Genomic DNA, 23,090 nt, shown 5'->3' on the forward strand with positions numbered 1-23,090 from the left:
ATTAGCTGATGATTAACGTAGGTGCAGTTTTATTTCTGGGCTGACTTTTGATGTCTAAATTCCTAAACAAAATTGCTTAACATATATGAAAATTGCAATTGGAACTTCAAATTAGAATGGCTCTTCGATGCAAGCATGTGAATGGTTTAACGAAAACCACTGTAATTGCTTAAACACTTCAAGATTAGTCTGTAAGTAAATGGTACGCCAGCTCAGGGCTGTGCATTTCTGAAATCAAATCACAATTAGTCCACGGCAACTAGAAAGTGACAATCAAGGAAGGGAAGAACAGTACTGCAAGGAATCCAGGTATGACACTCAGAAAGCTCTCTTTCAGCAGTTATCTGAAGGAAACAGAATGTTTCCTGCTTCCTCTGCACACAAAGTAGTATGGTTTTCTGTTGCACACACACTAGAGTTAGATTAATAAAATAATTTTCTGTTCACTAAACTGTATCCCAATTCTCCTTCTATTTACTTTAGCTGAGCACTGGGCTATAAGTTACTGCAAGAATCTTCATTAAAGCAGCCACATTCAGTTAAATATTCAAAACACAGAAAATGAGGACAGAATTTGAAAACAGGGTCTCTGTGCTGGCCATGAAGCATGACAGCAAACCCTTACTGGGGAGTGATGTCAGCAGAGGTGCCTCCGCGAGAGAGCTTGAGGCCACTTACACAAAGACTAAAAAATGCCATGCAGGCTGTGTATCCAATTGTAACACCACCAGTAAATTGCTCTGAACAAATTTGAGTCCATAGGTTAATTGGAGTAAACAAATTGAAAGGGAAAAGGTTGATTTTGTAATAAAACAATCATTGTAAGGTTGCAAAATAACTTAGCAAGACTCTGACTAACTGCTTGAAAAGATGCAGTAAAATCCTTCAGTGTCTGGAACACCATTAATTGTCCATTTGGAAGAACACTAGCTCAGGGCATGGAATATCAGCCTGCAGCTTTTCATCCATTTTTGAGCAGGCTTGAGTAAATTAGGAATAGGAACTGAACTGTGAGGATACTTTAAAACTTGGATGGTGTGCTATAATACAATAGTAGAACTTTGTACAACAGATATGTCAGTGATGTTTCTTTTTGGAAATTTACTCGCTGATGTCGGATTTTTATGCAAATACTAAAAAAAAGGTAATACTAATAGAAGTATTACAGCTATCAATAATAACACTAAAGTATGTCAGTAATTATTATTATTCAATAAAGTTGCAATTTTTAACATTGAAGTTGCACTTAAAAAGGTAGAGTTTCATTGGAAAACAATTTCTCCTAATGGAAAATTCAAGTGAGTATCCTGCTTTTGCCTGCCTAGGAGGCTTCTGTAGGGTTCATTTCCTGCTTATAAAGAATATGTGACTCTAAAGTAAAAAACGCTTTTAAGACATGAAATTATTCATAAGGATTTCCATTTTCTAGCCAGCACTATTAATACTACTAAACTATAAATGGATTCATAATTACCTGTAACACAATCAGGGCTGAGACGCTGGTTATTGTTAAGTTTTAAAGTAATCCTGGCTCTGTCATGCTCTAGTAAAGCTCACGGATCCAAGCCCATTTTGCAGACTTCATTTCTAATTGGTGGCATTGAATTAAAAAACTACACAGTTATCCTGACCTTACTTTAAAGCTGCTGACATTCCCTTTACTCCTACAGTGCGTATATTTGTCTGGTAAGAAAGCAAAGGTTTAGATTCTCAGCCAGTGCAGTAGCAGTTGCATTGAGAAGAAAAGGCAAATTTACACCAGTGGAGGCACTGGTCTATAAGCTTTGCAGATGCTTAAAGCAGCCCTCAGGAGTTTTTTACTTTCTGCAGCAAATAAGCCCACTTATATCATAATAGTTCAATATGGCCAATAAATACAAATTCTCCTGAAAGTTTGGTGAATACAAAAAGTGTTTTTTAAATTCATGTCGTAATACAGTCAATATCTTAAAAAAGTAGACCTCTCTGTGAAAAGCTTAATTGATCTTTCTTCAAAATCATGTAAACCATAAACATTTGGTTTACCCACCACAATTATTCCTAATATATCCCAAGAGTTCTGAAAATAAGAAAATTGGGTTTGATGATCTAGGAAGGTGGTATAGCAAGAATTGACAAATCCATACCAAAGCTAAATGTCTCCTGGTCTTAGGTGTGGAGTTGTTAATATGGTCACTTTCACATGACAAATTACTGATATAAGTTGCATTAAACCATTAGCAAACATAATAATGTATTTTTAAAATATGAGGCATTAATTAGATAGTCACACATAACAAGGCTAGGAAGAATTTTAAGAGGACATGTAAAGTCCATCTCTCTCTGCCAAGACTGCATCAAGAGCATCCACTACGATCTCAATAATAAATATAAGAAAACAAAATTTAATGGGTAAAATATAAAAAGGGAAGATTAGTAGATCGAGTCCTAGTTCACTTTAATGTGCATTTCAGTAGCAGAGAATTTAATTTCCGTAAGCTTCAGTTTCCTAGTCTAATAGCAACTTTGATTTATGGACAACAATGCCATAGGAAGATTTCCATTCAGTATGCTAAGCATGGTAGACTGAGTTGACTGGAATCTTTGACCATAACGTGACCTACCATTTTATTTCACTTGCCAGAATTTCACATTATTAATATTATGCTCTTCTCAAACCACCACTCGTTATTGAGCTGTGCAAATGACTCCCTCTTGTCATTGACTCTGCTTTGGATTTTGACCAGAACAGTTCTCCCTGTAAGACCACACTATTTCCTGCTGTCTACCAACCTCTGTGCCGTAAGAAGAGACTCCATTAACCTCAGAGAAACACATGCCCTGAGCTGTCTTTCACACACAGTCACCACCCTGGCAGCATAACCAGCCGCGTGCCCTGGGGCCTAATGGACATCAATAATCAATGATGGGCTTCACGAAACCCTATGTGTCATATCTAAAATTCCCATAGCACAGTGGAAAAAAAAAAACCTGGAACAAGGGTTTTTTTTCTTCTTATCAGTTGCAAGAAAATAAGTGCATCAGAAAATAAGGTATTGAGCTTTCAAATAAAAACCTTTCTATATAATATACATTCTCTGTTGCATTGTGACAACACTGCAGTGAAGCATAAGAGTTTGCAAACTAATTTGCATGCAAGCTGTGAGCTGCTTTTGTAGCCCTGAAATTCCTAATGTGTAATACTTATTTTCACAATAAGTTTCAAAAATATGGATGGCTTAATTACAGCGCTAAATAATGAAATTGTTTAATCATACTGACAGATAAAGCACCTGAAAACCCTGATTATGTACCGTCGCTGCAGCATGTCTTTGTGCTGTCATGCTGTAACTTCAATGCGTCTTAGTAAATTAGATACCTACTTCGTTCATGATGAAATAATTCATTATAATCCACATTTCTTGTTGCTAAATTGCATCAAGCAAGCACATCAATTCAGTAATACTTGATGACTTACGAGTTGGGCAGCACTGTATGTTTGGGTTTTAACTGTAGAACTAGAAAGCTGCTCAGCTGTGCATTTTTACATAATTGTTCATCACATGCTTAAAGAGATGCATTTCTAGGCTTGGCTATTGCCAAGAGACTATACAGATGTGGAAAGGAAATCAATGGAAAAACACCACCACGCTTTCCTCCTGAACTGTGGGCATTCAGAAACCATACCTCCAAGGCTGGAATAAACAGCTCATGTACATAGATAAATTATTTTATGTTTCTTGATAATACAAGCTATTCATCTGCTAACCTGCATTTGGAAGGATAAAGGTGTCAGTCCTACCTTTGTGAAATGCTTCAAACATCGCCTGAATGCTCCAAAGCCGACCTGCTTTTGTTGAAAGATAAAACAACACAGAGGTCCTGGGAAATTGCCTAAGTAACAGATCTTGCTCTTCAGCAACATTTTCAAAACAAGTTGTGATTGTTTTTTACAAACTTTGGTGGCATAACTGATACATCTGGGACAGTGTAAAATATAGATGTTAAAAATAGCCAATAAATAAGAAAACAAATGTGACTATTCGCCTTCACGTGCATAGCTTGATCGGGAATCTCTGTTCTAGGCTTTATATGTCTAAGGTTCCCAGAGTAGTGCAGAAACAAGGTGAGTTACCCGACACGTGAATCCAGCTTGTTTAGGCATATTAATAACTCCATATCAAGATATTATCTGTATAAGAAATTACCATGATTTGGGGGCCTTCCCACAGTATGCTTTAAGAGCACAATACTTCTCATTATTTCATGATGCTATAGCCAGTTTTAAATTATTTTTCATTCTATACACAATTTCTTTCCCGTTCCTGCTCCTCCCTCCCCCGTCTTTGATTTGATTGAAAAATGGGTGTCTTAGGGTCTAAAGGGCTTGCTGGTTGCAATAGTTCTAACTTCCCTAGGTAAGGAGCGTAACTATATACGTGAAAAGCAGTTTCTTATGTAAGAGCTGAAGGGCAACACATAATAGGGAGCATTTTCAGAAGAGTCAACCTAGCTCATCTTAAGTTGTTGGGAACAGTAGGTCAGCAGAAACAGGTTTGAAAATCATATACCATTATTATAAAACTGTCACAGTCAGAGAAATGAGAGGACTGCAAAATGCAGAATACAAATACACAGAAACATGTCCAAATAATTTCAAGTAAATCCAAATACAGAAATTATAAGTTAATTTCTGCTGGCAGCTCAGTTACTCCTGAAGGGTCATAGAAGTTTTACAGAAGTAAAGAGTAGTCACTGCATTTCACACTGGACTGGACTGCAGGAATCAGAATCTGAGAAAAAAAAACAGCCCAATTTACAGGGAATACTTCAGAGTTGGCCCAAAGGAATTTTTGTATGTCACAAAGCAAGTTCTTCCCAGCCACGTGATTTATTTGTCAAGATTTTGTTACTAGCAGTGATATTGTATTTGCATTAAAAATATAAATTAAATAAGCTTCTTTCAATTGCAATCTCAAAGAATATTTTCAGGATTTATCAGCACTGCTAACTCATCCTTGTGCTAGTAAAAGCTGCTTTGAAGCAAGACACTGAATAAAAATTTGTCAAAATAGTATTTAAAGATGGAAACTGGTAAATAAACTGTGTCAGAATAGACAGGGGTATAATGTAAGACACTTGGGGTGCCATGGGTGCTGCAAAGACTTTTTAAGTCTTGGAATTATTTAATCTCTGTTGCAGCATTAGCATGATTCATTTGTCATTTATCTCTTCCTGGCTCTGTAGGAAAACACCTAACTTCTTTCTGTATTTTTATTAAAGTATGCATACAGCAGTGCAGATCTGCACACCAATTTGTAAAATAAGTGATTAAGAGCATGAGAAACTCTTCTAGATTCAAGTAAAAATGAACAACTAAACTCTATCGTTTAAAAAAGTTAAGTTTCAATAGGGCATCATGTTGGAAAGTATGGGACTGACAAGCCTGACATCTTTTATCTAGAGATGAAATTCAGTGCACAGAGATGATGGACACTTGTGCAGTTCTATCTCCTTCATGTACTCTTAACCCTCTAGGACTGAGAATCCTGTGCACTTTCCATAAATACTCACTCATTTATTTTCTCTCTGAGCCACTCAAGAAGGCAGCCACTTAGGGTCTTCAAAACTAGATGCATACAACTAACCAATTTCTAACAATCCAGCATATAAGAACAACTTTCACTCGTAAATGCTGTAATTTAACGGAAACGTGTAATTCAACTAAGAAAAGGTCCAGATACCAAACCCCTTTCAGTTTGCCCTCTTATCACGTACCATACGTTTCTTCAAGATTCAGTTCCTGCTCTATCATGTCCTTGCACAGTAGCTTATTTTAAAAAGTAAATGGGAATGAAGAGTTTGACTGGGCAGGACTGCTTTCTCCAGGTAGAAGGCCCTACTGTGTGTGGTCAGTGAAGTGGTGAAATGCAAACGGAGGCCCTGCCTTGATCCGTCAGCAGCTATGCGCACACAGAGACAGAAAGAACGCATCATATTCAGATTTATTTAAACTTCTTTCTCTAGTTCCTGTTATGAAAGTAATTGTTTGGGGCTTTTCCACAATGAAAAGCACTGCAGGCTTATTTTGGATTATTCAAAGCATCTTAGAAAAGAAACAATAACTTTCTGCATGTTTACCTATTTTTTGCTGACTTATAATGACTCCAGATCATGCACTGCATTCCCTGTTTTTTAAGGGGATCAATACCAATTTTGCCTGTGGGTTGGAGGACTATTTTCAGGATGATAACACGGGCATAAAATAGAAAATAATTTCCCACTGTGAATAAAAACAAGTACATGAAAACAATGTTCTCTCCTGGCTAAGATCTCTTCTCCCACTCAAAAAACTGTTCCTATTCTCTTGATTTAAGGGGAGGAAAAATACCTCTTGGCTAGACTGTCCTCAGTATTATGTAATGTAATACCCATGATGAACAAAGTGTGAAATATGCTGTGCATTGTCCTATTTACTGTTATGTTTGCCACTGTCACCAAAGGCTTCAATGCCTTGGTTCATTATTCAAACTATTATTATGATTTGGTTCTGTGTGGGCTATAGAAAACAACAGTTAAAATCAACAGAAACTGAGGGAAGGGGAAATGAATAGAAATTGAAGAGAAGTCTCCAAGGGTACTTTTCTGTTGTATGGAGCTCAGGAAGCTCAGGCCCCTACCAGACCCATCCCACAGGCAGTTATTCCCTGTGTGGAAGAGGAGGCTGGACAATCTGATCATTTTCTTAATGAAAACGTCACACGTCCATGAGATGAGCATTGTTGTGGTTTTGTTTAGTAGGGGGGGGCCTAAGGTGGCAGCTTCTGTAGGAAACTGCTAGAAGTCGCTCCCCTTTGTTCAGGGGACTCGGCCAGGCCTAGGGCGGACCCACTGCTGGCCAAGGCCAAGCCAATTGGTAGCAGAATGTCCCGTGATAACGCCTCTGCGATAACGTATTTAAGAAGGGGAAAACAGAAAGAAAAAAAAGAGAAGAGAAGATGTGAAGAAGCTGAGTGGGGGCAGAGGTGCAGAGGGGGAGGCGCAGGCCTCATGGGCCTTGCAGGCCTCACCCTCTGGCCTCTCGCCAGGCAGCCGACTGGGCCCAACTCAGCCCAGCCCAGCTGCAAGAAGTGGAGAGGAGACGAGAAGTGAATGAGATGTAAAAAGGATCCTGAGAGGCCAGCCTGTTGTGAGGAACGGCTGCAGACGCCAAGGTCAGTTCAGAAGGAGGGGGAGCAGTAATGTGGCTCCTGGCCAAGATTCCCCTGCAGCCTGTGGTGACGACCATGGTGGAGCAGGTTGTCCCCCTGCAGCCCATGGAGGCCCACGGAGGGGCAGAGATCCACTTGGAGCCTGTGAAGGACCCCGTACCAGGGGAGGTGGATGCCTGAAGGCGGCTGTGGCCCATGGAGGGCCCGCTGGGACAGCTGTTCTGAAGGGACTGAACTCCGTGGAAGAGATGACCCATGCCGTAGCAGTTCCACGAAGGACTGTGGCGTAGGGGTGGGACCCCACAATGGAGCAGGGGAGGAATGTGAGGAGTTCTTCCCCCGACCATGAAGCAGCGGCATGAAACAACGCATGATGAACTGACTGCAACCCCCATTCCCTCTTCCCCCCTGTGCCGCTCGGGGCGGGGGTAGGGGGGGAGGGAGTAGAGATAATGCTAAGCTTGGGAAGAGAGAGGGGTGGAGGGAGGTTATCTTGTTTTCTGTCTCATTATCCTGCTGTTTGTAATAATAAATGAATAGTTTTCCCCAAGTCGAGTCTGTTTTGCCCGTGATGGTAACTTTAAGGATTTCTCCCTGTCCTTATCTCAAACCTTGAGCCGTTTTTCCTTATATTTTCTCTCCCTATATGTTCTCTTCCTTATATGTTCTCTCGGAGGGTGGGGGGAGTGAGAGAGAGACTGCGTAGTCTGGTCCTGATCGGGCCTGAACTACGACAAGCATATAGGCATATGAGCACCCGAACAGAAGGGAACTTTAAAATAAATCATTACAACTTTATAAGAAAAACAAAGAAACGGTTTTTATATTTCATATGTTATTCTTAGATAGTCTAAATCTGTATTTGGCTGCTTATATCATTCACTTAACATCACATCCATGTTCCCACTCATTTCAGACAATCTAGATTTCGGTGCCTTTTACTGACTTTGGTGCCAAAACTTGTTGTAATAGAGTCTCAGGTTTAAAGAGTGTCTTAGAGTTGAGTATGCTAAAAGAAAGGATTAAAAAAGTTGACAAACACATCATGATACTCAGTTTAAACTTTTGCATGGGAAACTCAGAAGAAAGTCATGATTCTGAAACAAAGGAAACACCTGCACTTCCAAGGAAATGGGAAGACGTAAAAGGAAGGAACAACCTCTAATCAGGTATCTATTGCAGTTGTTTGGGAAAACCATACAGTGTTTATTACCCAGCATGCATTAGAGACATGACAGTGGTCATCTTTAACGTGATTCTTTCCATACTTTTTCTTCCAGATTACTCATAATGGATTCTCTCACAACTAAGACAGTTAATTTCCAAAAAGATTAAAGTGGGGGAAAATACCCCAACTATATAATTATTTTTCCCCATGTTTCTTATAAGTAACAAGGCTACCTTCAATTTAAAGTCTGCTACCTCTGATCATTAGCACTTTTTGCAGACATACTCATCATGTGTGTTAGCAGTTCAGTATTAAAGGCACATATGGCACTCTCAGGTCATGCATCCTCAGCACAGTAAGTAAAAAAATCAGCCTACCAAAGTCCATTAAGTTTAATGTCACAAACAGGGCTAAATACACTGAAAGTCATACTGAAAATGAATCCTCAGGTCTACAAACTAACTAAAAGACACAATCTTCCAAGAGCTAACTTGGCAGCCACTTCTATGTGGAGGTTTCAGACACTGGCTCTGCGTAACAGTTATGATGGCTGCACTGTATCACAAAGCTTCAGATGTGCTGCTCAGGTGTAGCCACATAAAGTGTTGTGTGACTCCCTGTATTCAGCCAAGAATGGCTGAATGCCATGCCCACCCACCACAGAAACGAGATCTAGAAAAATAATTAGATTTGGAACGACAATAAGCTCACATTCTTGGTCAGTGCCTTGAAAGAATAAGTAGTCTTGTGGACTAGGTAGAGCCCAATGGTGTAATAAATTTTACTACACTGCAGTAAAAATGATAAATTATTTCACTAGTTCATGCTTCACCCTATTCCAAGGTCACCAGATTTCTCAGCAAACACAACCTACAGATTGTGGTTGCAATCATAAAGCTAGCTCAGCAATAAAGTACTCCGCCACATTTGACTCTGCCATGGCTGTGCTTGGTACCAACCCTTGAACTGTCTTCTAGAGCCATGTATGCAGCATCTACAGCATCCCGTATCATAGTGCAGATGGTGAGAAACTGTACAACAGTTAGGTACAGCTTCGTTCCTGTGCTTTTCTTAAAAAAAAACAAGGAATCTGAGGATATGCCACTACAGAATGGACACTTCTGAAGGTGAGATTTCCAGAGGTATTTTAGTATCTAAATATGCAAATAATCAACTGGTAGGATTTTCAGAAGTGTCAAGAGCACTTAATCTACTTTTGAAAATTTAGCATATTCTTTCTCTGTTGTTAGAGAAACAATAGCACTAGTACTTAACTAGTTAGATACACACACTTCTAGCATATTATTTTGAAACAATGCACCCAGAAATTCATACACGTTTCCCAAACCAACAGATCATCCAGAAGTAGACTTCTGAGATGAGCAGCACTTTCTGCAAGGAAACAATACTGTCAAAATAGAAATGTAAAGAGTATATGTTGCTTATCAACAATATGGCTGTTTCACACAAGTTTCATTTATTGAGAGGACATTGGTCCTTTCTCATTGTAAGGATATAGAAGAGAAGCTGACTGCATTCAACTTTCAAAGTCAAAATACTTTACATAAACTCTGCATTATCAAACTGGATGCTTAGTATACAGTTTAGAAATACAAATCTATCTTCAGCATTCAGAACAGCATCATCTACTCATGACTTGTAATCTTCAGTATGATTTAATGTAAATTTACCCCTTTCTAAACACTGTAAGATTTCATATCAAGTACAGCAGAAATTGATTCCAAATTGGTTAATGGAAATGAAAAGCAAGTGCTATGATCATCACGTGGTTTCCTACCACATTTACCTGATACTCACTACAAAGACGGTATTTTTATATGCATTTTGAGGGTGAATTAGTAAAGTAACCATTCCTGTATCTACATGTTCAATATCATAGTTTGGACTCAAAGACATGAACAAACTTGCTTTGAGAAAATACTACTTGGCTGAAGTCTGTCTTCTTTCATCCAAATGATCCTTATCCTGCTTGGAATTAATAAATCTATGAAAGGCAACCTTATCTCTTTAATAATAATTTCCTTGCAATATACTCTTCATAATAAGGAGAAATTACATACAGCACAGCAGATGAAAGTCTGCAGATTAGATTTACAGTATATTATAAATGTCTTTCTGTGTGTCAGCATACTCTTTATTGAAAAGGTTTCCATCACTTCCATTGTGCTGATAAAGCAGATTTTTTTAAAATGGAAAACTTTCAGGGAACTATATGCAATGTCACATCTCTGTCCATTGCCAAAGTATATAATCCTCTACTTACCGTTTAAAATGATTCAGTTAAAAAAAAACCTACTGTATAAAATAACACAACCAAGTTGACTAATTTATCTCTTTTTATGTGGATCCCAATTAGAGCCATAACAGTTACAAGCTGCAAGATAATTGCCATAGACTTCCGACTTCCCAAAGCAGTTATGCTAGGATTTGGGTTCTTCTGTATGATTTCTAAACGGGAAGAAGAGAAGGAAGGGTTACAGATAAGAGAAAACCACAGGTACCTGATCCAGTTTCCAGTGGAATTCTGCGGGACGAAAGGTGTCAGCCTGATCAAAATCTTTGCGCAACAGAAATACTAATCGGCAGTTGTGCACATACAGGGCATAGTGGTGTCGGTTCATCTCTGAAAGGAGAGACCAGTAAGATCAGTGATCTGAACTACAATCAACACTTTTGTTTAGGTGAATGTGTTTGAAAGCAATATACACCTAAAAGACAAAAACCCACCAAATAAAAAACCCCAAAAGAATTGACTTTTCTCAATATCATGGATCATTAGGGTTCTCAGGGAAGCCACATACGTTAAGCATCTTCCTGAATTACACCATGTTACTTTAGTTTATGGAAGTGTTATTTCCAAAGTAATAAATAAAATCCAAATCAATATTTAATCTAACTACTTTAAATGAAGAATTAGAATTTTATTGCCCCATATAAATCATAAAAAACCCTCTAATTATCAACCAATTCCTGTAAAATCTACAGATGTGTTCACAGATATTATCCAAGACGAGAACCAGTGCTTGAATGTAGGTATCAGTCCCCTCAATAAGCTTTCAAGTCAGCAGTGCTCAGAGTGGCACTACCCGAGCTTAATAACTTATTTTTCAGACCAAATTAAGTGAGGAAAGATGGTAACACACTACTAACTTTGTTACGCCCTTTGCCAAACATTTTTTTCAATACACAGACTCACCTGTCTTGTCAGAATTGCAGAGAATAGTCTCTTTCTCAGCTCTTAATCCTGGACTAGGTCCATGTTTCATCCACAGAGCGATGGTGAATTGATCAGTTAAATTCTTCGGGACTATTCCATCTGGGATTTTGGCACCTTGCTTTCCATCAAATTTAAAAATCATGTCATTGTTATCCATGAGAAGCCCAGCTGTCCAGTTAGTTGTTGCACTGGGAGATGGTAACAGGTCGATGGCACCTGAGGAAGCTCCTGTAAATAATATATAATGAATAACATGATGAGAGACTAATGAAAAAGCTGTGAAGATTAATTTAATACAGACTAGGGTTCTGATTGACACTCTTTAGATTATTTTTACCACCCAAATGGTGCTACTAACTTCACTGTCAAATCACACACATTTATATAGCAGTGACCGTAGTAAGCCAGTAAGAGTTCTCTAGATTAAATATATTGCACAGAAAACTACAGAGAATATTTTCAAGTTATCTTGCTTGAAAATTTTCATTATTTTAATGGCATTTCTTCAGTAATTTCAAGAACTGCTAAGACTAAAACCAGATTCTCTACATCCAGTTGGGGAGCTTTACAACTTCCTGCCTTGACAGCATGGAGATCTATGGTACATGGGGATGATGTGCTACAAAATAGTGAGGATGAACGTAGGACAAGTCTCGTCCTGCCCAGTAGACCGCCACAGACGTTCCGTGCTGGTATGAATGTCAATAAATACAGAGTATTCACCTTCAAACAGATATCACTAACATTGGCTTCGGGCAGACACACGATGGTTGTAACTCCATGTATTCTTGTCTAGTGACACATCTAAGAGTTTAAAATGGTACTCATAGTTCAGATTAGCCCCCTGCACCCCAAAAGTAAATAATTAACAAAATGGTCCCCAGCTACACAGTATTTGTTTGTTAGAATTAACTAAAAAAAACCCCAAACTAGAAATTGAAAACATTGTGGTGCCAAGATCTGATAAAATAGCACAATTATTTAGAGCTCTGCATTTTCTCACAGCTTAATCAACTGTTAGACACTTTTAAAACCACGTTAAGAGCTACCCAGAGCCTTTACTTAGCTGGTGAAAGTATTTAGCAGAAAGTATGCTTCCTGGGGTAAAAGCACAAACAATCTTTGTGTTCTTGTTGATACTTTGCCAAGTAAGAATATGGTGAACAAACCACAACTGCATAAAAAAAACCCAAAATAGTAAGGCTTCCTACCCTCCTTCAGTATCCAAAGAGAGAAAAAAAGATCCCAACTCTCTGCAGACATGTAAAATTTTAAGCCAAGAATGCGTGGAATTGTATCCTATGGATTTTTTTTTTTTTTAAAAAAAGTATTATAGTAATGATATGAAAGCATTCATATTATCAGCAACTGATTTTTAGAGATAATTCTCCAAAATTTGTTACTGTAAAATGAGGTTATTCTGAAGTGAAATTTATTACCAAACCTAATACCTACATGTTTAGAATTTGAGCACAAAGACAAAATGTATTTATTGTATAAATTGTCATTCTGGATAATACACTACATTACACTGCTTAATACACAGATGTTATCAACATGAATACATCAAACTCAATTTATCCAGATGGCACAATTTGTCAGAAACTTTCTGGGTTTTGTTGTTTTGTTTTAATCCAAGCCACTGAAAAATAAAATTACTTGCTCAGGACACAAGTAAAACCATAATTTTCTCAGTCAATTTCCTTTTGTCTTAATTTTTATGGTAATTTTTTTAAACTTACAGACAAAATAGAAATTGCTTGCATCATGGTGTATATCGAAGGAAATACGCCTTTAAATGGGCACATGCTTATATTAGTTAAATTATAGGCTTGAAGAAGCAGCTTCATCCCTCACTCACTCTATCTATTCTGGCCATAAAAATTTGGAAACATCTATTTTTTTTCCACCAGAATGAATCTGTGGGAAAACTCCCAAATGGAAGTTTCTCATATTGCTGGTTAAACTCTCATTTAGCAAGATGCTCACGTAAACTACCTTATTTCCTCAACGTAAAGTAAGGCTTGGGTAAGAGCATTTGGGTAATCAGCACCAAGTTCTACAGGTTCTACTTTATCTGTCCATATTTTTATGGAGATTTATGAGTTACTTTGGAACCTCATCCTGTTCACATGTGTTAATCCTGCCCTGAGAACAACTATCAGATTACATGTTTGGGAGACTCCGCTGGAAGAAATAATACAGTTTCAAGCCTAATAAATCCAACCAGCATCCCAAGCTGCTCAGCCATGTACGTACACAGACAATACAAACAGGATGTATCTGGAGGTGTTCCCAGGAGAGTCTTTGTCATACTACTGGATCAGCGTCCTTCCAAAATATAGTGACTGATGCCCTTTTCTTCTAAAATGTTTCCAGAATAATGCAGGAGCCACAGCATTAATCACAGTTTTGGACTGAGACCCCTGATGTACTCCTTGAGTATTAAAGTGCTTGTTTTCACAAGCAAGCTATGGAGCTGGTCCTACCTCCTTTTCCACACACTGATGGTGCTTGCTGAACTGGACCACACTGCTTAGCTGGAAGCTAACCATCCAAATAAAACCAAGCCCAAATCATTACTTTTCAATCAGATCAACAACTTTGAGCCTCCTGCAAAGCCACACAATCCACCACAGAGAGAGCAGGATCTACCCTCTTAGCTGGAGCATGGCCTTGAACCTGATACTCAATGTTTCCACATTTCAGTTTCCTGTCTGCCATATGTGAGAAGTAGCAATCCCATTATTTTCTATTTTATATGCACTTTAGAGGGAAAGAAAACAGTACCATAGCCATCTTTCCACCATATTCTAGGCTTAACTGATATTTAATTTTATTTTTTTTTTTGGGTGAGATTTATTCAGGATATGTTTTTGCAGTCCAAACTGTGTCTTTTATAGATTCTTTAATTTTTATTACTGTCGGATGACAAGATGAAAAAATGCTTACTAAAATGCTTTGAGGCACAACACTAAACTCCTTGACTTTAAAATGACTCGAGTGTAATTTAATCATTTAAACTGCCCACACCTTGACTGTCAAAGTGAGTACAATCACTGGGTTACTGAAAGGCAGACACAAACCTCAGTCATATAAAAAATGAATTAGAATGCACTGTCGTTAGCATCTGAATTCTCTAGATTTCCAACAGATAAATGAAGAAATAAGCACAGGATTTATAAACTCGTTCCTTAACTACAGAGAGACAATCTCGTATTTTATATGGCACAGATGAGTATTTGTCTGTGATTGCTCAGTTCTGCACTCTGCAATCATAGAATCATGGAATGGTTTGGGTTGGAAAGGACCTTTAAAGGCCATCCAGTCCAACCGCCCTGCCAGGAGCAGGGACATCTCCAACCAGATCAGGTTGCTCAGAGCCCCGGCCAACCTGGCCTGGAATGTTTCCAGGGATGGGACATCCACCACCTCTCTGGACAATCTGTTTTGGTGTTCCACCACCCTCAGTGTAAAAAATTTCTTCCTAATGTCCAGTCTGAATCTGCCTCCCTCTATTTTAAAGCCATTACCACTTGTTCTACCACAACAGGCTCTGTTAAAGAATTTCTCCCCATCTTTCATGTAGCCCCCTTTAGGCACTGGAAGGCTGCTATAAGGTCTCCCCAAAGTCTTCTCTTCTCCAGCCTGAAAACCCCCAACTTTCTCAATCACACGATGTTTTACTGGTAGGAGGAAAAAAAAAAATAAAAATCTGGGTTTCCTTCCTTTTCAAATAATTTATTCCTCCAATCATTAGATAGAATAAGGTAATTTCTGGAATAAAACCTATTTCCAGAAATAATTTAGCCTGCTTTTCTAAGAGTTCTCTCCATATTAAGGATAGTAATAAATACTAAATACAAAAGTGTAAGCCAGTCCAAATGCAATTCTGATGTGAAGTTCATTGTCATTTACAACCTTTTAATCAAAGTTCTATTACAAGTTTCTATCCTACCTGTACTTCTCTATGAAGATACAGAAACCTTGAACAAAAAAATATTCTTTCAGCAGTGAGAATTTCCCTCCCATTTACATATACTTTTTACATTCTATCTGTTTTCTCAAGCGCTTTACATTCTGTTCCTTCACTGGAAGGAACTGGAAGTTCAGCAGTGATGTTAAACAGTACATCTGTCCAAAGGCTGCCTGCACAACTAGTACAATGGCAATGACAGACCTGCTGGAATGGTTTTGATCATGCAACTTTTCACCAGCTTAGGTCTACACATGGTGCAGACAATTAATTAAGATTGGACTAGTATTGGGAAACATCTAGTTTATTCAGGAGAAAAAAAAGAAAGACTTGAAATTCTCTTTTCTAATGCTGAAGTGCCACAGACAAGCCAGACTCTGCAAACTGAACCCTTAAGACTTTGCACAACCTTCCTCAACTAAGGAATTTCACACCAGTAGGAGGTACCGCTTTTGGTTCTACACTTAAAGTGATAATATTGTTGGATATAGTTGCTGTTAGTGTTTTATGTCAACGTAATCATTTGGTGGTTTAGATGTTGTATGCAGTGATCTGCTCTGAATCACAGAATCATAGAATGGTTAGGGTTGGAAGGTTCAGGTCTGTAACAGGCATAAAGCAATGTTATTTTGGTTCCAATACGGGTTCTTGAGGAGGCAAAAGTACTTTACTTCAGCTATAGCATAGTAGCATTTTAATAAAAATAAATATTACATAAAATCAAGTCCTCAGTAGGTCACATAGGCTTGCTAAAGCTCTCAGTTTTAATGCCATTAACATTCTTTATCCATTAAAATATGGATAAATGATGCAGGATTAAAATTATAATTCTTTCTGTATTCTTAAACTAAACCATTTCCAGGTTGAAAATATTAAGATTTTATAAGAATGCTACCACTCCTACTCACCTCTACCTCACTTTACCAATCTCCACAAGTAACTGGCAATCGTAACTGCAAACTATTTTTCCCTAGGAATAGGCTTTCCATTTTTAATAACTTAGTAACACCAGCTGAAAAATTTTGTTTACAAAATTATTTCTTAAAGGTTAGCATCTTGATCTTCGTAAATCTGCAACACTGTTGCGTGATTAACAAAGCACATGTAAGCCATACAGCAGAGCACAACAAACCAAAATCCACACACTTAAATGAAAAAAAAAATGTACATTTGTTTCTTTAGCTGACAGCAGGTAGGTAAAGCGACATTTTGGAAAAGATGAGAATCAATGCCCCACAGCATCAGGGCTTGAGATGAGGACTCTAAGACAACAGGATTTTAGAGGAGGAGGAGAGACAGATCTCAAAAGGAAAAAAAAAAAAAAAAAAAAGGCTTAATGTGTGGTGATTGCTTTGCCATACACATAATCTTAAAGACACAAAAATACAGCAGTGTTCTCAAGTATTTAATCTATATCTATATTTCAAAATTAATTTGTATCTTGTAGAGTAAGTTATCAAAAAGTAGGGAAAGGGAAGAAAATTAGGAAACCTTTCTCCATCAGGATACCTCTTTTCTGAAATTCATGTTATTTTAAGCATATATTTTTGCTTAAATGATTGCCTCAAATGTTCCTTTATTTTTTGTTTGTTTTTACTCTGGCACAGTACTTAGCAGCGGACAGAAAGCTGAGTCAGGAAGACAAAAACACAAGATGGAGGTTCAATTCTCATCAAACCCTATAGTCTTCCTATGACAGCAAACCTATACCTGAAATCTCACTATACTGTCACATCAGTACTAGTATCAGAGGGAAGAAAGTGAGAAAGAGGTAGAATGAGGAAAGAGAGAAAAAGGAGGGAAGAGGAGCAGGAAAGAAAAAAAAATTAAAGTAGGGAGAAGGTATGAAAAAGAGTGAAAATAAATGTAAAAGAATGGAGCACCAGTCAATTATCACCACTCCCTTCGTTTTCATTGCTACAATCCAAAATGAAGCAGCGGAGCTAAATCCATGTATTGCAATGCTTACAGATCACAAGGAATTGGTGCTTCATCTGGAAAAATATTATTATTGTATCAACTAAAAGCCATATGCATACCACATAATTTCTGTAGGGATTTTTCTGAGTATGTTTCACGATCGCAGCCCTTCCCAATGTAATTCGTCTGCAATTCAATGGTGGTATGTATCAAGGAAACTGGTCCATCGCACGTTTCGAGATGAATGCTGGGAAACAAAGGTATGCTGCCAGAACCCGGCTTATATTCAATCCGTTTGTTCCAGTCTGGAAAAAAAACAACAACAAGATCCAAGAGCGATTACAAAAGGGAAGTGAGTTATATAATTTAAAATTATAGATGGTGATCTTGAGAACAATATAAGACAGAAATAAAAGTTTTTCAACTTGGCATCAGTAAGTTACTGTCCTAAAAAACCTGAGTTTTGTCCTTCTTTGTAAGAGAGTGTCAGGCTCAATTAAGTAATACTACTGCTGCTGGAGTCACACAAGCATGGGGTACACGCATATCCTGACAAGAAGTGCTAATTGGTGTCAGTCTGCCTCTCCAAGCTCTGTGTCCCTGTGACAGGCTACAAGCAAGCTCTACAGGGGTGAGGCTGTCGGCTGCACTGAATTTGGTCAGGTTTCATAGTTTTGTGATACAGAACAAGTATCTCCAAGGATCAGGTTATATACGCCAGTCTCACTGGATTATGACCAAAAGATAACAACACGCCTGTAGTGCCACGTCTTGTCTTCAAATGTCTTATTAATTTTGTGAAGTACTAATGACAGAAAGCTGCAGCTGAAAGGACTACTCGTGCTTCCAGCCAGATCTGAATAATGTGTGGTTTTGCTTATGCAGATGTCTCACAGCCCACAGCATTTAAACTATCACCTGCCTTAGGCAGCCACCTGGACACACCATACATGCCACTACACTTCTCAACTGAAGCATTGAATTTTTAAATCCAATTAATTATAGCATTTGCAACCTGCTTCAGAGAAAACCCAAACAAGCAGCATTAATTAAAAATGTGTATGTCAGCTATCTTTACAGTTCATATTTTCATGGAATCATATAATGGTTCGGGTTGGAAGGGACCTTCAAAGATCATCCAGTTCCACTCCCTCTGCCATAGGCAGCGACACCTTCCACCAGACCAAGTCACTTAAAGCCCCATCCAGCCTGGCCTGTGTCGTAGTTTAGCCCCAACTGGGACTAGACTATGCAGTCTCTCTCTCACTCCCCCCACCCTCCGAGAGAACAGGGGAAGATAATATAAGGAAAAAAGGCTCGAGGTTTGAGATAAGGACAGGGAGAAAATCCTTACAGTTACTGTTACAGGCAACACAGATTTGACTTGGGGAAAACTATTCATTTATTATTAAAACCAAAGCAGGATAATGAGACAGAGAACAAGATAAGCCTGGGAAGAGGGAAGGGTGGGGGGAGGTTAGCGTTATCTCTACCACCTTCCCCCCTCGGCCCCCACTAAGCAGCACAGGGGCGAAGAGGGAGTGGGGGTTATGGTCAGCACATCACGCGTTGCTTTATGCTGCTCCCTCCTCCTCAGGGGAAGAACTCCTCACATTCCCCCTCCCATGGGCTGCAGTCCTTCGTGAACTGCTCCAGCATGGGTCCTTTTCCACGGGATGCAGTCCCGCAGGAACTGGCTGCCCCAGCACAGGCTTCCCACAGGGCCACACCCTCCTTCAGGCATCCACCTGCCTCAGTGTGGGGTCCTCCATGGGCTGCAGGTGGATCTCTGCCCCTCTGTGGGCCTCCATGGGCTGCAGGGGGACAACCTGCTCCACCACGGGCTGCAGGGGCACAGCCTGCTCCACCATGGGCTGCACCACAGGCTGCAGGGGAATCTTGGCTGGGAGCCGCATTACTCCTCCTCCTTCACTGACCTTGCCGTCTGCAGCCGTTCCTCTCACAAGAAATTCTTCACAACAGGCTGGCAGACACCTCTCAGGATCTCTTCACATCATCCAGCTCATCTCCTCTCCACTTCTTGCAGCTGGGCCAGGCCCAGTCAGCTGCCCGGCGGGAAGCCAGAGGGTGAGGCCTGCAAGGCCCACAAGGCTCACGCCTCCCCCTCTCTGCCCCCGCTCAGCTGCTTCACATCGTCTTTCTTTTTCTTTTTTTTTTTCCTCGCCTCCCTGTCTCCTTCTCCTGCTAGTTTTAGAAATAAATTAATAGTTTTCCCCAAATCGAGTCTGTTTTGCCTGTAACAGTAACTTTAAGGATTTTCTCCCTGTCCTTATCTCAAACCTCGAGCCGTTTTTCTTATATCATCTCCCCCCCGTTCTCTCGGAGGGTGGGGGGAGCGAGAGAGAGACTGCGTAGTCTGGTCCCGATCGGGGCTGAACTACGACAGCCATTTTCGTGGCCTCCTCTGGACTTGCTCTAGCAGGCTCATTTCTTTCTCATACATTTTAACCAATCCCAACCAAGTTACCATGCAACATAAATAAGAATGCCACATTAATACAGAGATGCAAATAGTTAGTGATTTTGAGGTCACAAAACTATTCAACTCTGCTAACTAATGTATACACCTGAAGATCTGTAAAATTTGTCAAAATAAGTACTCTTGCACAGACAGCTGAAGTTTCTCTGACTTTTTTTTTAATTCTAGGTAAAAGAAGACTCCATAAATGGCAAAATTCTAGGTCCTGGCAGTTAATAAACTACCTTAAAGCAAATGCCAGAGACATTCTTTCTAAATATCAATGGAAGGAATAGTAATTAGATATCTCTCTCTCTCTACATGCATTTAGTAAGTGAAGGAGTTTGGTGGTTTTCAACAGATCTCATTTTCTGAAAGTTTGAAAAAAGGCGCTCTCTCTCACCATCTTAAATTAGATTAAAAATTTACAAGGAAATCTGAAAGTCCATGCAAACATTTGAAATGTAGAGCGATCATTAGTCCAGACAAAGGAGACAGGATGCTGACAGTCACTCATGCATTTCAGAATGCTCAGATTTTCTTCATAACTGTTAATCCAAATGATAATAATGTAGCGTTTTGTTCTCAAGAGGAAGCTGAGACTTCACAGAACATTCTGAAAGTATGTTTAGTGTCTGTTTTTACTAAAATCTTTAAGACCTGAACATCACTGACTAAATGACAACTATGACTACTTTATTGCCTGTGCACACATCAGCTGAGTTGCTATTTCAGTAGTAATTTTCAGGTAATAATATTCAGCCCATTCATTCCATATTAAGTTGATTTATTCTGCAGTATTGCATAATTTGTCTGCAATTGTAAACTTAAACAGTTCCCTTGGAACTTCAAGTATCATTACAATTACATCATTACAATAACAGATTTCTGTTCCCTATCCATTCCAGAAATTGGAGGTTAACATTTTTCCAAGTGAACAAGGGCAGCAAATTATTTCAGATACTTAAGGTAAAAATAAAATAATTTGCTGTTTTGTATGCAAGCTAGTAATATATGAACTATTGATCTTTACAGTGTCTTATTCTCCAGTTAAAACATTATATTCCTCTACCCCAAAGGAAAAATAGTCTCATATGCATCTAAAACATTTCTGACTATCTCAGCAGCTTTCAGGTTTCAGCCATGTTTTCATTTCGCAGCTATATCAAATTAACTGGCACTCACGCAAAATACTCATTAGTATATGTGAGATGTGACTGAATTAATAACTGTAACATATCTGCAGTGGCACACTCACCTCCAGTTATATGAAGAATGTCTTATAAAACCCACGCTATATAAAACGCCACTACTCACAAAGAAAAATGACGGAAGACCCCTGTTTCTGCCACATGAATGTCTCTTGGATTGGAAGAGGTGTTTCATTTCACAGTATTACCTTTCAGTGTGGCCAAAACGGTAATTTGTACCCAGAGAACCCTAAATGTTCTAAATCACCCACATTTACCTCGGCTGTAAATTGTAAAACATCAACCAGACTTGAACTACTGTCTTTGTACTGTGGTCCCCTGCAGCGTCATACAACAATCTTCATCCTAAATCCCACTAGCACTTCTTTCACTGACTTAGTGCAGATTTAAGGTGCCCTCCAAGGAGTCCCTCTCCATGTTGAAGGCATGCCCAGGCGGGCACGAGGCAATACTGGAGCATGATACAATCCTGTGATAGCAGGACAGTCCTTAAAGGTAGTAACAGCTCCGATATAAATCAACTGGATTATTTATATAGCACCTGTCCCCACAGCATTTCTTATGTAACCCGAGTCTACAAAAGCCTCTGAATTTCAGATATTCCAAAACTGTATCTTCAAATATGACTCATGTCTGGAGTTATGCAAACAGTCAAAAGATATACAGCCCCACCTGAAATGGTAGGTTGCACGAGATTAGCTAGACTCGACCAGCATGGTTCCTCCTTTGACATGAACTGACGTGCAACGACACCACATTACAGTGCAAGCTTAGAAAGGTAAGCACTGGCTCCCCAGTAGAGGGGAAGACTAATCCTGTGGGAAAAGCTTCAATAAAACTAGCCCTGTTTAGTCCTGCAGAAGACAGCCTTTGTTGGGATTTTGTATTCCACAGGCTTTTGCTTGCCACTTGTGGTATAAAGCTCTTCCAGACAATATAAGATCTATCTATGTAGGCTGGATGTTCGGCTAAAGATTATTTTGCTTCTTTTTTTAAAAAAAAATTATATACTTCACAGCTTTGAAGTATTTTTTTAATTAAACATTTTCTTCTCTATTAATTTGAAAACCTGAAACAATCTAGAATAAATAAAAACATCAGTATATACAGAGCATTTCAAACAAGATGAGAAATGTCTCTGTAGTTTTGCCAAAAGTACACTTATTTTCATGATTTATGAAAGTCTCCGTATCTCAAAAGCAGCAGCCAGGCAGCTCTTCATGCTGACCAATGATATTTGGAAGAGCAGTGCACTGTGCTCACAAAACTGCAATTTTCTTTCAACGCCATGAATTACTAGAAAGTGCACATTTTGCTAGAATATCATATGCTGCAAACACCTCAATAAATACCTGCTGTACAGTTAGGCATTCTCCATGTGCAAAAGATCAACGGCTACAAGACATTTCCAAAATGTACACACTTTGGTACCTGATTTTCTACTTTGAACTAAAGGATTTTTTTAGTGAAATGAACACAAGGTAATAGTTCCTGCATATTGTCTCTTGAGCATCATTCTCTCTATATTTACGGGCTTGTAAATTGTGCCAACCTAAAAAAAATATATATTTTTCAAAGGACTTTAATTTTTACTTGCAAAAACGGAAACCTCACCCTTGCAATAGACCTTTCAAGAAATTCTGAATGTTGTTTCTTGACATAGATTACAGGAGAACAAAATTGAGTTAACATCATTATTTTAAAGTATATAATTAATGTTAAAAATGGATCATCTCAAAAGAAAAGACAGAAAAAAGATTGACAGTGCATATATGCCTGGCCCTTTCTTAAATACCCTTGTTTCTGTGAAGATCCTGAACTACTTAAAATAACCAGGTCTGTTCAGGTTGTCTAAGCGGTCTCCCGTTTGTGGAGCTGATCATTTTACAAAGGAGCAAATTTGGTAGG

The 23,090-nt window shown here is 38.9% G+C and overlaps 1 protein-coding gene across 1 annotated transcript in view; it reads right to left on the reverse strand.

Annotated features, from left to right (window-relative positions):
- Positions 1–23,090, reverse strand: part of CLSTN2 (calsyntenin 2) — a 338,134-nt gene that overhangs the window by 40,136 nt on the left and 274,908 nt on the right. The window contains exons 6-8 of the mRNA XM_086754967.1: positions 17,612–17,797; positions 11,576–11,824; positions 10,881–11,002 (exon numbers count right to left, since the gene is read on the reverse strand). Of these exons, the coding sequence (XP_086611093.1) occupies positions 10,881–11,002; positions 11,576–11,824; positions 17,612–17,797 (557 nt within the window). The remainder of the gene's footprint in view (positions 1–10,880; positions 11,003–11,575; positions 11,825–17,611; positions 17,798–23,090) is intronic.

The sequence above is a fragment of the Chlamydotis macqueenii genome, chromosome 9, assembly GCF_036417535.1.
Source record: "Chlamydotis macqueenii isolate bChlMac1 chromosome 9, bChlMac1.mat, whole genome shotgun sequence".
NCBI classification, from domain to species: Eukaryota; Metazoa; Chordata; class Aves; order Otidiformes; family Otididae; genus Chlamydotis; species Chlamydotis macqueenii.